General features: G+C 43.3%; 1 protein-coding gene across 3 annotated transcripts in view; it reads left to right on the top strand.

The window, feature by feature from the left end:
- The first annotated feature begins 10,264 nt into the window (after nucleotides 1-10,264).
- Nucleotides 10,265-12,328, top strand: part of CTNND2 (catenin delta 2) — a 641,697-nt gene continuing 639,633 nt past the window's right edge. Inside the window, exon 1 of one of the 3 annotated variants that reach the window (XM_040063932.2) lies at nucleotides 10,265-10,466. In XM_040063932.2, coding sequence (XP_039919866.1) covers nucleotides 10,430-10,466 — 37 coding nt within the window. In that variant the 5' untranslated portion in view covers nucleotides 10,265-10,429. The remainder of the gene's footprint in view (nucleotides 10,467-12,328) is intronic. The other 2 variants (XM_040063957.2, XM_040063974.2) reach the window with 2 other exon arrangements.

Here is a 12,328-nt window from a genome sequence, read left to right as displayed (position 1 = left end):
TTCATCTAGATCAGTTCTCCTGAGAAGACGAGTTCCAGTTGCTGGAACATTGATAAGTACTGTAAGGATAGGTGGAAGGTAAAATCTGTGTGAAATATAAAGGATATGTGACATCTGTAATGTAAGGACATTTTTTGAGAATATTATTGTAAAAAACAAAGTGAAGACGCAGAAAAAGTAACAAACCCCACCTCGATACACAGACCCTCAGGAAAAAGAGATTACAGAGACAATATCTATGACCAGATCTCCCAGCTGAGGGACTGAGGGAACGCAGCTGAACAAATCACTCAAGGCCTTGGAGAGGTTCCATCAGCTCCTTGTAACTGATAAGAAGACGTGCAGAGCAGAAGAAAGAGTGTCACAGGTCTCTCAGAAAAAAGTAAACCATTTTCAGAATCTTTAATGGGCTTAAAGGCAATGGATAAAACAGACCATAGGATGTCAGGGGAATAAAAACAAAGGTTGACAGAGTTGGTTGAGGTAGACAATAACATTGAAGTGAAATCAGGTAGTCATAGATCTATAGGGACAAGAAATCAAGAGCAAAGGAAGCACCTTTGATATATAATTGGAAGAGCTTTCCCCCTTGCTCCAGAAGGCTGATGAATACCCACTGCCTGTCTGAGCTGAAAGAGTAGACAGGACTTTTAATTAAATGGTCAGGAATACCTAGTTTGTGTCATTATTCATTAAAAAAAATATTAATCTGCAGCACGTGGTGGGCAACTTCACCTCTTCCAGGAACATCATATTTATTTGCCAGTTACTCATAAGAGGGAAACCTGAGACCACCTGACAAAACAGCAGGAGAAAATAAGCCTGTGAAAGAGTCACAGTCAGGGTAGTCACCTTTCACAGATATTCATCATGTGGTTGCTCCTTGTACTTGCCCATTCTGGAGTACACTGCCTATATTGGGGGAGTTTTTCTATCATGCTTATATGGTGTCCCGCATCCAACAACCTCAGTCTAGTCTAACAAGTTTGACACCCCTGTTCAATAAGTGAAACAGTAAAAATCAGTTGTATGGAAGCTACAGACATATCCTGTCTCAGTGAGGATCTGTTATAGACTATCCTGACCCTCAGCCCTCTGTTTTAATGACCACTCACATATATGTATTAAACACACAAATTGTCTGCTATCCCTATGACTGTGACAATTGTCAAGATTGTTATTAGATCTGTAAAAATTCCAGATCACGTTTTTTTTTATAATGGACTAATGCAATAGTATATCTGAAGAACGAGTCAACAACCACTGAAGAAATATCTTTTACAGATCAAAGTATTTTTCTTCACTGTAATCCATTGATTTTTACACAGGGAACTTAAGTGAAGGATAAAATTTACAAATTGTTGAAATTAGTGCTTGCCATTATAAACACACAATGCATCCTATAAAGAGGCAAGTAGTAATAAGCACAAAATGAAAGGGGAAATTTAGACTAGATATTAGGAAGAAATTCTTTACTGTGAGGGTGGTGAGGTATTGGAGCAGGTTGCTCATCAAACTTTGGATGCATCATCCCTGGAAGTGTTCAAGGCCAGGCCGGATAAGGCCTTGAACAACCTGGTCTATTGGAAGGTGAATGTCAGAGGGGTTGGCACTAGGTGATCTTTAAGGTACCTTCCACACCTTAACATTCTGTGTTTCTGATTCTTCTTTTTTTGAGCTCTGTGTATGAAAACAAAAACTGTAGCTTTTGAAAAGTATGGGGGGTTAGCTGCTATGCACTAATAAAATAACAGTATATTGACATCTCTTACATTTTGTTTTGTGGTTTAATAATTTTTTTACAAGAAACAGCTGCCTTGACAAAGTGAAAGTACAGTCTAGCCATAAAATTGACGCTAAGTGTATGAAGATAAAAGCTTACTCTGTGTCACACAATTGCTTGATGCAGTAGTAAGTTAAATTGGCAACTACATTGGCAATCACTTGTTAGAATAAGCAACAGGAAAAAAGAATCCAAAGATGGATAGTTGCTCACCTGTATTTTTCTAGAGACTATGTTCGAACTTCCAAAACCACAGTACCATTCTCAGGTGCTTTATAACAGCTGAGAAAATCTCACAGGCATCACAAATAACATAAATATAACCAAAGGTCGCTGAATCTAATACAAATTTCTAAATTGATATCCTAGAGTGAAAAAGGAGAAGATTTGCCATCTGAACCCTGTATGTGATGATAGTAACTTACTTTAGGGACAGAGTTGACACGGGAAATGTCGAAGATTGTTTTGTAACTCCGTTAAAAGGCTTTACTCGTTTAGAAGGACTCTTGCTGTCGAGCTCATCAGAGTTATCATAGCATACTTTCAGTATCTCTCCAAAAGGCCTGATGCTGGGACTGACTATGTTACTTTTGAAGAGCTACGGTTGTTTTCATAGTGTATAGCCACAGTAGAAGTTGTGGAAATTGCAACATTTAGCAAAAATGACCGACTACATAAATTTATATGTGTATTTTAGCAAGTACTTGATAAATAATGATAGTGATAATAAAAAAATTACATTAGGATTATAAAATATCTTATTTCCCTCTTAGAATTTTGTACTACTTTACAGCTTATTACTTCCATTTATTTCTTCTTTCATAAAAGGTAAGAAAATGCTAAACACATTTACTGTTTCCTTTGTAATTTTAGCAGGTAGTGCTGATAAAACATATCTTTCTGTTTTCCACTAAGTTAAAAATATCACAAGGGAGGTCAGGTGTGTAGTAATACAGAGATTTACATAACAAGATTACATGAAAATAAGCAGTTCGTTTTTCTGCTGAAAAAGCATAGGGTAAGAAACTCAAGTTTTCCTTGATAATCTGTTACCCTGAAATTGAAAGAGCGGGAGTAGAACAGGAAATGAGGAAAAACACATCCTGCCCCTTGCGTACCACTTAGTTTTTGATGCACTTAGAGGAAAGATGTGCTGAAAACTATCACAAAGAACATGAGACAGCAACAGACTTTAGGAATGGTACCAAACTGAACAATTTATAATTGTTTAAATGTTGTGTCACAGATTTTTTCGCTATTTACATTTTTAAAACATCATTGTAAAAATATCATTTCCCACGTAGAGAATCATGATGTTGTAAACTTTCACAGGAAAAATTCAGTATTGTACTCATCCACGGCAGTCAGCCTTTCAGCTCTTATATGAATGGCCATTTAAACTGCAGCAACTGGTCCTCCTTCATTGCTGAAAATTATTCTTTCAGTTTGTAGAAATAAGCTTGCTACTGAAAAGCTTACTTCTATGGGATAGTGACAAACAGACCTCTTTACAAATCATGTGTAGGACCAGAGACAGCCAATTATGCAAGATAGCCTGTAGCAAAAAGTGGTAGAATTGGGTAGTAGGCATGAATCAGATGATCTGACACAGTCCAGCCTTTTTTGAGATGAACTAAGGCCTGACAGAGAGAATTATCAGGTCAAAGTGTAAGGCACTCTGCTTCACGACTATGAAGTGCGGAAGAGTTCAGCTGAAGAAACAAAAGGAAATTAAATATTTTGGGCCTCACATTTACAGGATACACTGGAGGGCCTTGTGCCCACACTGCTATCAGTGCTCTCCAGACAGCCCCCATTTGTTACTTCAGCCTTGGTGCCACTGGTGGGGGAAACATTTTGAACACACCTGTGGCATACCCAAGAAACTTCAGATATGGAGAATATTACCATGTGTAATATTCCTGTACACTAAAACACTCATGTGCATGCCATAAGAAGACAACTGTGGTAAATTGTATGCCCATGGAACTTCAGAGGTGTGGGTTTTCAAAAGAGCTGCTAGTGAAATGATCAAATTAAATTTAGAGTAAGGTTCTGAAAAAGTGTCAGATGAGAAGCTCTTCTGAGCACTGGAAAAACACACAAAGACTTTCCAGAAAATTAAAATCACACTAGTTGGAAAAGGTAAATGTGTCTCATTTTTGGAGCATGATGTTCATGGAGTATAACAGTGAAGTAAAACTAGTTTCATCTTTCCTGATTCTCTCTAAATATAATAGAGCACAGATTAGAAAATGACCCAGCATTCTGTAATTCTATAATGCCAAGTCATTAGTTTTGCCTTCAGGGTAGGTAATATCTCAGTCTTATGCAATGTGAGGTCTAACTAGATAATCAATCTACAGGTTTCTTGAACTCTGAAGTCTTTTACGCTGTGGAAAGATACAAAGTAAAACTCAAATATAAATTGATTAAATTTAAGGATAATCATTGTAACAAGGTTTCACTAGCTTTTATTCAAACAGCATCATTTTCTGAATCCATGGCAAGATTTCTGTTTGACTTTTTGCAGGATGGTCTTTTTTTGTTGAGATGAACTTATTCAATATATAAATACAGAGAAGAGAAGAAGAAATCCAAAAGTACAGTATAATTCTCTAGGTGTTATACCTTAATCCTGAATGCTTTTAAAACTGTAAATGTATTAAAGGATGCGTCCTGAGAATGGTTTGTCATTTTAGTTGACAATAATAGGGACAAACATGTTTTGAACATCCACAGATATCCAATCCATAGATATAATTTCCAGCTGAGTTGACATCGTACTGCTAGTAATACTGGGTGATGTGAAGACAGAATGAAATTACTTTCTTTCATGGGATTAGGGTTTACAAATTATTTCAGAACATTCAGTTCTTTGTGTAGCCCACTCATGTACGGGTTATATGAATTTATAACAGCAAACTTTGTTTTCCTGGGTTCTAAAAAGAACAATTTTTACACTACGTTAATTTTCATTCAACTTCTGACCTTCCAGCTTCCAAATTACAATGTACCAAAAAAACCCAAAAACACAACAAACTAAAACCCACAACCCCTCTTTAAATCAGATCTGTTTAACTGAGAGAAAAAGCAGCTTCATTTTCTGTTACCTTCTTTTTCACTATGTTTTTCCTTGAAGATAAGTAAAGATAAGTAAAACTGCAACTAGTTCATTAATCAGGAACACTTAGATAAACCTTTATTATTAAAAAATGCAATTCCCTTACTATTCCTTGAATGCTCAAAATGCCAAGTTGTTTAGGAAATGAATAGCAGCTGTTCACTAAACAATTATTTTTAAAGTAAATTAGGTCCAAAAATATTTTAATACAGCTGTTTCAGAGCGACTTTGTTCGTTACTGCCTATCTGGTCATCAGTGGATGAAACTGGGAATAAAAAAGGTCAGGTCCTTAGTCAGGTCCTAGGGATGTGAGCTGTCTTCAGTACATAAAAACCAACGCCCCAATGCAAATACAGATTCATTTACAAAATCTGCAGGTACTACAAATTCAATTGTATTTTCCTATTGCCAGTCAAGCTTAGCACTTCAACAATAATTTACTCATAATCAGACTGAGTCAAAGCCAGCTGTGCCTCAGAATTGAAAATACCTTATATTTCTTTAGGAGACTTCTGCTTAAAAAACATTTTCATGAGATCAGAAAATGCAAGCTTATGCAAATACCATCATGCAAACCTTCTCTTGTCATGTCATCATTGTGGCATAGAAAATCATCCTCATCCCAGGATTTGTGGGTACTTTGTTGTTATACAATATTGTGCAGCAGTTTAGGAAAAATGGAAAATACATATAGTATTACTACAATTCAATGTTGATTTGCCTTTTTAAAGATAACATCAAAGTAAAAAAAAAAAAAAGGAGAAGAAATTTGGACTAGTTTTTTGAATTATTACCAGCCTAGTTTCATTAAGACACCATACTGTGTGACTCAAGAAACATGCTCTTTCTTATCTGAAATCTATTTTGATGGATATTGCCAACTTCTTTTAATAATTTCACCTTGAAATAATTCTTATAAAGGGAAAATAGAGTAATTGCAAGAACTTGTTTGAAATACTCCCCTAAACTTGAAAAGCTGTTTGTATTTGATTGATTTTTCAGTTTATTAAAATGGGCAAGAACAAGCTTCCCCAATTTTATTCCAGATTTGCTAAAGATTGTGTGAAACATGAAACAATTACATATACCAAGTTTCAGTTCAGTTACATTTTTAGTATGGAAAGTTCCCATTGACTTTGGTATGACAAAAGAAGTTGATGGATGTTGTAATACACCTCCCATTCCCAAATGAGGATTTCTGTATAAGGAAAAGGGTTTCAGTTTACCTTAAACATATAAGGAAACCAAACTAGAAAGTTCTGTGTCTTTCTCTTTGTAACTGGTTCAATGCCAAAAGAAAAGCACCTATTGGACCTTGTCACTGTCCTTCAAAGTCTGTACCTTTCCTTGTTGGCAATTTACCAGTGGAACCCACCTAGACTATTAAGCACTAAAGGGACTACACAAAATAACCAAAGAGCTTTTTCAGGACTGCTGTAACAGTGTCAGGATGCTCTCTGCACTGTGTTCGACCTGCATTTCTTTGTCTGTTTATGTTTATTATTTTCAATGATTATGAAATCCTTTTATTTTACAAAGCATGTCCAGAGAAGTTGTCTTGCTATGTGATTTAAACCGTTTCTCTGAACAGGGCTGGACTGGACCCTCAGAGGTATTGGAAACACCAATATCTGGACATGACTCATGAAAGAGGATCTCAAAAATCTTCATATGAAGTATACATTTAAATTTAAACATAATCTTAAAGAAAGTCAAAACAGCAAAGAAATGTTTTCCTTTCTGTCCAAAAATTCAAGTTTCCAAACTCTGTTCCAAGAAAGATCAAACAAAAATGAAATATGATTTATGTTGAGACAGAACATGCAGACGTAACTAGTGTCTAGGTATACCATAGATTAGATGACTCATCCAACTGTTGACTAACAGATTTTCCTTGGGTTCCTCCACTCCTAGCTTCATCCTTTAACTCATGACAAAAATTTTTCACAAAGAAAAAGATCTATTTTTAGTTAGCAGGATGGGAAAACTATCACTCACAAAGATGGGACCGTTGAGCCTAAACTAGAAAAATTTGTTATTGCTACTGTTTTTTATAATGCGGTCATTTGTAGGACTAGTTATCTGAAAATTCCATTGCATCCTTCTTCTGTTTTCTAAAATTTTTACTTGCCATTACTTTGACCAAATAGAAATTGAGGCCTCGAGAGCCTTTGTAAATATAACAGGCAAATATAAAAGGCAAAGATGCTTTTACAGTTCCTGCGCTAGAAAATATCTGCCTTGATATGATAATTTCCTTTTGCTTTTCCACCTTTTTCAAGGAAAAAAATAAAAAAACTGCAACTCAAACAAACCCTCAGGGAAGTTAACCAAAGATTAGGATAGATACACCACTTCTAGGTACAGACCTAAGAAGCCTGAGAAAACAGACTGTCTATATCTGAGAAGTCTGGGACTGACCAAAAAAGTGAACAGCTTCCACCTACATATGCTTTTGGCTTGTCAGAAGAGGTTTAGTCACCGAGAATGAAGTTGGCAGGCAGCACCTACTGTAGATGGGGCAATCTCTTCCAGAAGTTAATTCCACTGTTTTTCACATTCTTAGATCTCACTGATCTTCCTGACTCTTCCTCTGTGACAGCAGCAACAGCAGTAAAAAGTCATATTGAAACTGATTTAATTCCCTTGTTACGTTTCTCCAAATCCATAAGCAGAACTTTGTCCTGGCTCCTTCTCTGACCTCACCTGGTATTAGGGAAGACTGAAAATGTGATGCAGGGAGAATCAGTGGAGGAAAGTGACAGGAAAAGAAGCTTTTTGAATCTTGCGCCATCTTAAGAAGAAATTCCTCTCATGCAAAACTGTGATGTGAAAGGAGGAAACCTTGTGAGAGAAAAACCAGATTTCAGATACCTCCTAGATCCTTCCAGAACCCTTCTGCCTCCAGGCCTCACTTTCCCTACAGAGGGTATACATTGTTATGTATCTTTATTTTTACTATATTTAACTTCCAGGCTAACAACTTCCATGCTAACTACTCAGATCAGTATAGCCAGATGGGTAAACTTTGCAGGGTGGGGAGAATTAGATGACTTAGGTTCATTCTTCACTAGCACACACTGCATATCCTACAATTAGGTCAGATGTGTACAATTCCCAGGGCCATGAAATGTCCCTATTACATGAGAATATTTGAGGGGGAATGAAAGGAGGACACAGCCTTCTTCTAGTCTTTCAATCTCTTTTACCTTCAGTAACAGAAAAACCTTTCAGCTCTGAAAAAGAGGCTGTGCTGCAGAAGGTGGATCACATGATGCTATGGAATGTCTACAATACTGTGTCACCCAGTAATTTTACTATCAAGTATATCTTGAAGTTTATCTGTAAGACAGTGACTCCAGGTAACTGCTGAGTGATCCACTACTTTCAGTTCAGAATTAGATGCCTGTGTCAGGCTGGGAATCACAAACCCCAGGTCTTGCACTTAGCAGACAAAATGAACTTTTGATCCAACCAGAACTTCGGACGATGGGCTAGCTGGTCACTTCTCTACTCGAGCCAAGACTGGATTGGCCACTGTGCTGTCTACCAGCAAGCTCCCCTCTATAGCTGCAACTCAATAGGCATCAAGACGTGACAGACCACCACCTGACTGAGCTTTTGGGCTTGCTCTAGATTTGAGCCCAGAGGTGCTCTTCTCACCTAGTAGTCCTGGTAGCTGGGCAAAGTCTGGGTTGGCAGTGAGGGGTGCTGCCAGGCTGAATCACCGTCAGCTGTAACCTACCGATTTTGTCACAGGTGGATGGGCCGCCTTCACCCAACCCAGGGAAAGAACACATACTAGTCATCTATATGGTTCAATAATTATGAAAATAAACCCCCCTGTCCCCCAAAAAGTGACCTCAGGCCTAAAACAAGGCATTCTGGAACTGGGAAGACGCAGCCTTCCGGCCTTGCCGTGACATTGAGGGAGGGGTAGCCACCGCAACCATCCGTCGGTGGGATCTCCAGCCAGGCGAATCGCCTGCTCGCAGCAGAGTTTGGGCAAGCTGCGAGAACGCCAAGCAAGAGGTGGCAGCAGCGAGTCGCCGTGCAGCCCGGTGGCGGCGGTCGGCCTGGCTCATCCCGGCCGTAGGAACCGCTGCCGATCCCGCTGTGGGGCCCGGCATGACTTATCCGGCTTGGCGGTGCGGGGCTGGAGGGGCGCGGAGAGGATGGAAGGGAGCGCCGTGTCCCACGGCCCGGCTGGCCGCCCCTGGCGCCCGGGGACACGCGGGTCCCTCCCTGCGGGACGGGCGTGGGGACCGCGCGGTCGGGCAACAAACGATCGGCTGTAGGCGCTGCCCGGGCGCCTCGGCCGCGCCTGTGACTGTCCCCAGTGCCGCGCTGATGCTCAGCCCGCTGCGAGCGTGAATTAGCAGAGGTTACCCCGGGCAACAACCCCAAAAAATTGGGTGGTTTTGTTCAGGTACCAAAACTACGAGCGGCGAGTCGAAAGGAGCCGTGGAGCGGCAACTTTCAGGTGAGTGCGGCAGTTGCATTCCACTCAAGTTTCTAAACGAAAGGTTAAGCGTACGCAGGAGTAAAACGACTTCCATATTCCTTACCCTATTTGCTCGCAAGAAGACTTCTGAAAACATGGTAGGATTTCCACCTAGGTTTCCCAAGCATGGCAAGAGAGACCCGAGGTAGACACGAGCCCGGGAGCGAGCTCTTGCTTCCCTGTTGCTGTCACCGTTTCGGCTGGCCAACCCATGACAGCAGGAACCGCGGTGGCTGCGGAGGGGCTGCTCCCCACCGACGACCCCCGCCCCAGGGTCGCTCCCACACCTGCGCCCTCCGCCCTGCCTCCCCCTTCCCCAGTAAATTCGAGCCCCCCGGCCGCGGGAGTCTAGAGGAACACGGGGACGCGCCCCTCTACGGCGAGGCTGGGGGACCCGGCCCGCCCTACCTCAGCCCCGCCCGGCACAGGCGGCGGCGCCTCATCGGTAGCGGGGCCGCCCGCCCCCCTGTCTCCCCCCCAGCGCCGGCTGCTCGGCCGCGGCGGGCGCGCTCCTGCTGGGGAGGGGACGGGCAGGGAGGGGCGGAGGCAGGCGGGAGGGAGGGAGGGAGGCAGGGCGGGCGGGAGCGCGGCGGCGGCAGATGCTGCGGCGGCGGCTGTGTCTCCTTCGGCCACATCCCGCGGCCGGTGCGCCCGCCCGGCGCGCTGCGCTACGGCGCCGCCGCGCAGCCTGCCCCAGCCGCCGCCGCCGCAGCGGCCCCGCGCCTCGCCCCAGCGGCGGGGCGGTGGATGCCGAGCCCGCCTCGCCCCGGGAGCCAGCGGGCAGCTGTCCTGCGGCCGAGCCCCTCGGAGCCGGATCGGCGCGCTCGCACGGACGCGGGGACACACGGGCGCACACGGGCGCACACGCAAGCCCTGGGGGGGGGGGCAAGCCGAAGATGCTGCAGCTGGGCAAGGTCAGGACCTTGCGGTGAAGCCCGGAGCCGTCGCTCGCCCCTCCCAGCTCCCTCCCTTCATTCTTGCTTAGCGGACTGAGGATTTGCCGTTGGGTTTTGGTATATGTTTGGGAGCAAGCGGGCTGAATCGGCGCCGATCGGTGAGTACGACAGGCACCGTAATGGTGCCAGGTCCGTCCCCCTCCCCCCCACACACCCTTCCCGCCTGCGTGATATTTCTTCTTGGTGCGGGGTCCTGCGCCGCTCCCCTCGGCGAGGCAGCCGGGCTGGGTTGGGCTGTAAGTGGCGGCGTTTGTGCCCTCAGCCGAAAGGTAACAAAGTGCGGTATTTCCTCATGGCTCTTTCTGCCGGGCCTCCCCCCTCCATCGCTTTCCTCCCTTTCTTTCTACGTTAGTCGTCGCTTATGTAGGGCATCCGCGGCACCGTGTCTCCCGACGCCCTGCACTAATGTGCTCGTTACGGCGGTGAAGTCATGGGCCAGGGAGAAGGAGGAGGAGGAGGAAGAAGATGAAGGGGCCTGGGGACCCGCGGGCGGGGGCAGCGCCCGGCCCTGCGCGGAGCCCGCGCCCTGGGGCGGCTCCGAGAGACGGCTGCTGCGTGTTTCTGTGTGCCTGTGCTGCGTGTGTATGTCTGCGCGTGTGTGCGTGTGTGTGTGTGTGCGGAGGGGTGTGGGGGGTGTGTGTTCCTCCTTTGAAGCCACCGTCTGCGAAATCCTGCGCTCGAGGAGCGGGCGGAGGGGGTGGGGAGGGGAGCCGCGATGTGCGCTGTGATGTTTCGTTGATCTATATTTAATGGCTGAAAGGAGAGATGCTTTTCTTTCCTTTACCCTTACCTTACTCTTATTCTGGTGTGTAATGTGCTCGCATCGATCGGTCAAATCGTAGCTTCAGCTGAATCGAGTCACCACAGAGGAAGGAGATGCAGCGGCACAGGCAGTACATGTAATATACAAATTCATCTGGCCGGGGATCTCGGAAAGAAATAGAAAAAAAGAAAAAAAGAAAGAAAAAAATAAAAAAAGCGCGATAATTTTAGAAACCATGTTAAATTTCCTCTGGAGGGACTGGAAGGACAAATACATGGAAGAGTGTAATACAGTATTTTGTGCAGTTACATTTTCTTATACTTTGTTAGGGTGTGCTTTGTTTGGATTCAGGGCGTCATGGTTAACCCTATGCATTACAGGAAAAAAAATTCCGAAACTTGGAAGAAATATTTAGAAATGAATAGGCTCCTTTACTGAACACCCAGCTCAACTTTAGTAGCTGTAGTAACTGATAACTGTGCCCCTTAAAACACATATGCCTTTTTATTGGCAATAGCAAGGTACAGTAAAAACTTCACATTGCAGATTTATTTTCAAAGTCTTTATAGGTAGCCTATATGTAAAGTGAAAACAGTGAGTCAGCCTGAGCTCTGCTTTGTAGCAAACCTCTCCATATGGTACGTCAAGACTTACGTACCTCAAGACAGAGAGAGGACAACCCAGAATTATGTGGAGTTTATGTAAGTCTGTTGAGTCTTTTGCAAAATCAAGAGAAGGAAAAAAAAAAATCTTTATCATTTTGTACTTCAGGATATTCATCCCCTCTTAAAAAACAAACTGATTATGTAACTCCTATAGGCAGGGTTTATCTTTTCCAGACTGCCGAGTTAGTTGGCCAGTGTATAAACGATATGGCACGAAGGGGTTAAGGGCAGGTCTCCAGAGAAAGCTGCTGTATATCCTACCTGTGTGCTCTAAGATTCAAGTGGCTTTAGAGCTTTTGTTGCTTTTACACAGGTTGTCTGGGGAGCAGCCCCAACACTAAACCCAAACCACCTAGAAAGACTGTGATATTTAAGCAAAACATTATACGATGATCAAATACCCTTGTAAGACTAATTTCTGAGCCACGTTGGTGAAGCTGTCTCATTCCGGTCTGTGAATGACATGATCCTTTGGGAGCCTTGACTGACTATCAGCTACAAAACTGCAGAGAACTTGCAATCGATCATCATC

The sequence above is a fragment of the Hirundo rustica genome, chromosome 1 (assembly GCF_015227805.2).
Source record: "Hirundo rustica isolate bHirRus1 chromosome 1, bHirRus1.pri.v3, whole genome shotgun sequence".
NCBI classification, from domain to species: domain Eukaryota; kingdom Metazoa; phylum Chordata; class Aves; order Passeriformes; family Hirundinidae; genus Hirundo; species Hirundo rustica.
Note: the sequence above shows the minus strand (reverse complement) of the source record. Positions and strands in the feature narration are given on the sequence as shown.